Below are 2,076 nucleotides of genomic sequence, written 5' to 3' on the forward strand. Positions count from 1 at the left end.
ATGTGGAAATCCGAACTGCACTTTGAACGCTATCATATAAGATGTCAAACTTACTGACTGAAGCTTGACCATAATAGGACACTAATAAATCACATTTCTGTAAGTCCTTCGAGTAGAGAAGGAACACATTTTACTCAAAATAGATTGCCTTGGTCCTTGGAATTAATTTTAATTATTTGCTTGGATTTGTTTACCTGGCGAACTTATTAGCATGCTCACCTCTGAACAAGTTTACTAATCAGCATGCTCACTAGACACTTATACGTGGCAAATTGCAAAAGATAGAACTAAAACTGATCAGAGCATTGTTCACCTCTTTAGCACAAACTTGCAAAACAACAACTGTCGTGGATCGACGATACGCAGCTACACAAAAGTAATATAACGAACTAGAAAGCTTTTACACAGCCTAACACCAAAAGGCAAAGAGGCCATATGAAGCTCTGGTAAATATTATACATGCAAGAGTCAAACTTATGAACTTCTTTCATTCAGTCTAGCAGCTGCAGCCACAGACGCAGCTACTCCACCGGGATAAGTGGTCAACTCTGGATTATTCCGAAGCTCCGCTTCCATCACCCCTTCTGCATCTTGCCTTGTCGCTGCCTTATCAGTCGGTAGTTTAGCAGTGGCACCCTATAATGTAACAAAATACAAGTACCGATTATCGACTTGGAGTACCGCAAATCGATCACAAATTTGGTTATATTCCCAACTAGCTAATGTTGTTATATACGAATTATATGTACATATCCAATGATCAAAAGGAATTAACTCAAATCTCCTGACAATATTAACAACTTGACAATATAAATGTGGTATTTCAACATGTTGAAATATATAACCTGCTTACTTTCAAATTTATTAATCTCACTATTTTTACTTATAACTTTATTCAAAATTTAGTATTCAAAGAACATAATTGAACAAAATAGTTACTTTTTCGAAATTATTGATCTCACTTTTTATGGAGAGAATAACATAAAGTTCTAACTCTATACTCAAAATTCAAAGGATTAGTCAAACTTAGAAAAAAAAAATTTACTTAGAGGTCAACAAGCCGTTTTAGAGAGAGTTCATAATGACCAATTATAGTTTGAAGTTAAGATATAAAATACTAAGCGAAATGCAAAGCCATATTAAAGTAACGTCAACTCTTACAGTCAAGACATTGTTAAGTTTGATTTTATCCACATCTTGAGTCAATCCCTCATTAACAGAAGCTGCCGACTGAGCTGTGGCCGCTAATCCTCCGGGAGTTACGACGCTAGAACCGGTGGCCCTGACTTCTGCGGCTTGTATTGCGGCTGCATCGCTCTGCTCCACCGGCTTGTCCCCGGCTGTGAGCGCCGTTGCCGCCAGAGCTTCTCCTATTGTTATGGGTGCTTCCTCTGGTTCTCCTCCAGCTCCCCCTACTGCTGCTGTTACTGGAACAGGCTCCACAGATTGCCCCAATACCTGCAACTCTCAAATCATGCTCTACGTATTTGTCGTTTACAATATACAAGGATGCCTAATAAAATTTTATAAAGAATTCAAGAACTTGACACTTAGCAGAACAAATTATATATGTTTTGACTTTTGAGTAAAATTCATAACATGAAGAGAAGAGACGAATCTTCCAACTAATGATAAGGGAACTGGAACTGTAAAAGAGAGACCTGTCCTGCAACTGATTCTGTAATAATACGTCTACCAGGAACAGTAGTTTCGGTCACGGTAACACCTTCATCACCAGCAACAGGAGTGGTAGCGTCGTGGCTGACAAACCCACTTCTTTCGTTTTTGGTAGCAGCAGACTGCATAACAGCAGCTGGACCACCCTTTTGGGTCTGACCAAAGACCATAGTTTCAGCACTCTGCATCATCGCTGCATCTTGAGGTGCAATTGGCTGCTTAGCTAACTCCCCTCTTACATTAAATACGTCTCCATATTTTATGGCTTCCTGCTGCTCTCTTTCAGGCCTTTGAGGTTGCTCTTGACTCATCTTTAGATTCCTGTTTTCTTGAATGCTTTAAACTTTACAGTGCGTTGATGTTATTTACTCTACTTACTAAGGAAGGAACTCATTTGGT

The 2,076-nt window shown here is 39.1% G+C and overlaps 1 protein-coding gene across 1 annotated transcript; it reads right to left on the reverse strand.

Annotated features, from left to right (window-relative positions):
- Positions 1–284: 284 nt before the first annotated feature.
- LOC107790398 (late embryogenesis abundant protein D-34) lies at positions 285–2,076 on the reverse strand. The gene is made up of 3 exons (XM_016612325.2): positions 1,662–2,076; positions 1,162–1,458; positions 285–636 (listed from the first exon to the last, which is right to left on the reverse strand). Exons 1-3 carry the CDS (start codon positions 1,986–1,988, stop codon positions 475–477), a joined length of 786 nt encoding a protein of 261 aa, XP_016467811.1. The 5' UTR covers positions 1,989–2,076; the 3' UTR covers positions 285–474.

This window comes from Nicotiana tabacum, chromosome 7 (genome assembly GCF_000715075.1).
Source record: "Nicotiana tabacum cultivar K326 chromosome 7, ASM71507v2, whole genome shotgun sequence".
NCBI classification, from domain to species: domain Eukaryota; kingdom Viridiplantae; phylum Streptophyta; class Magnoliopsida; order Solanales; family Solanaceae; genus Nicotiana; species Nicotiana tabacum.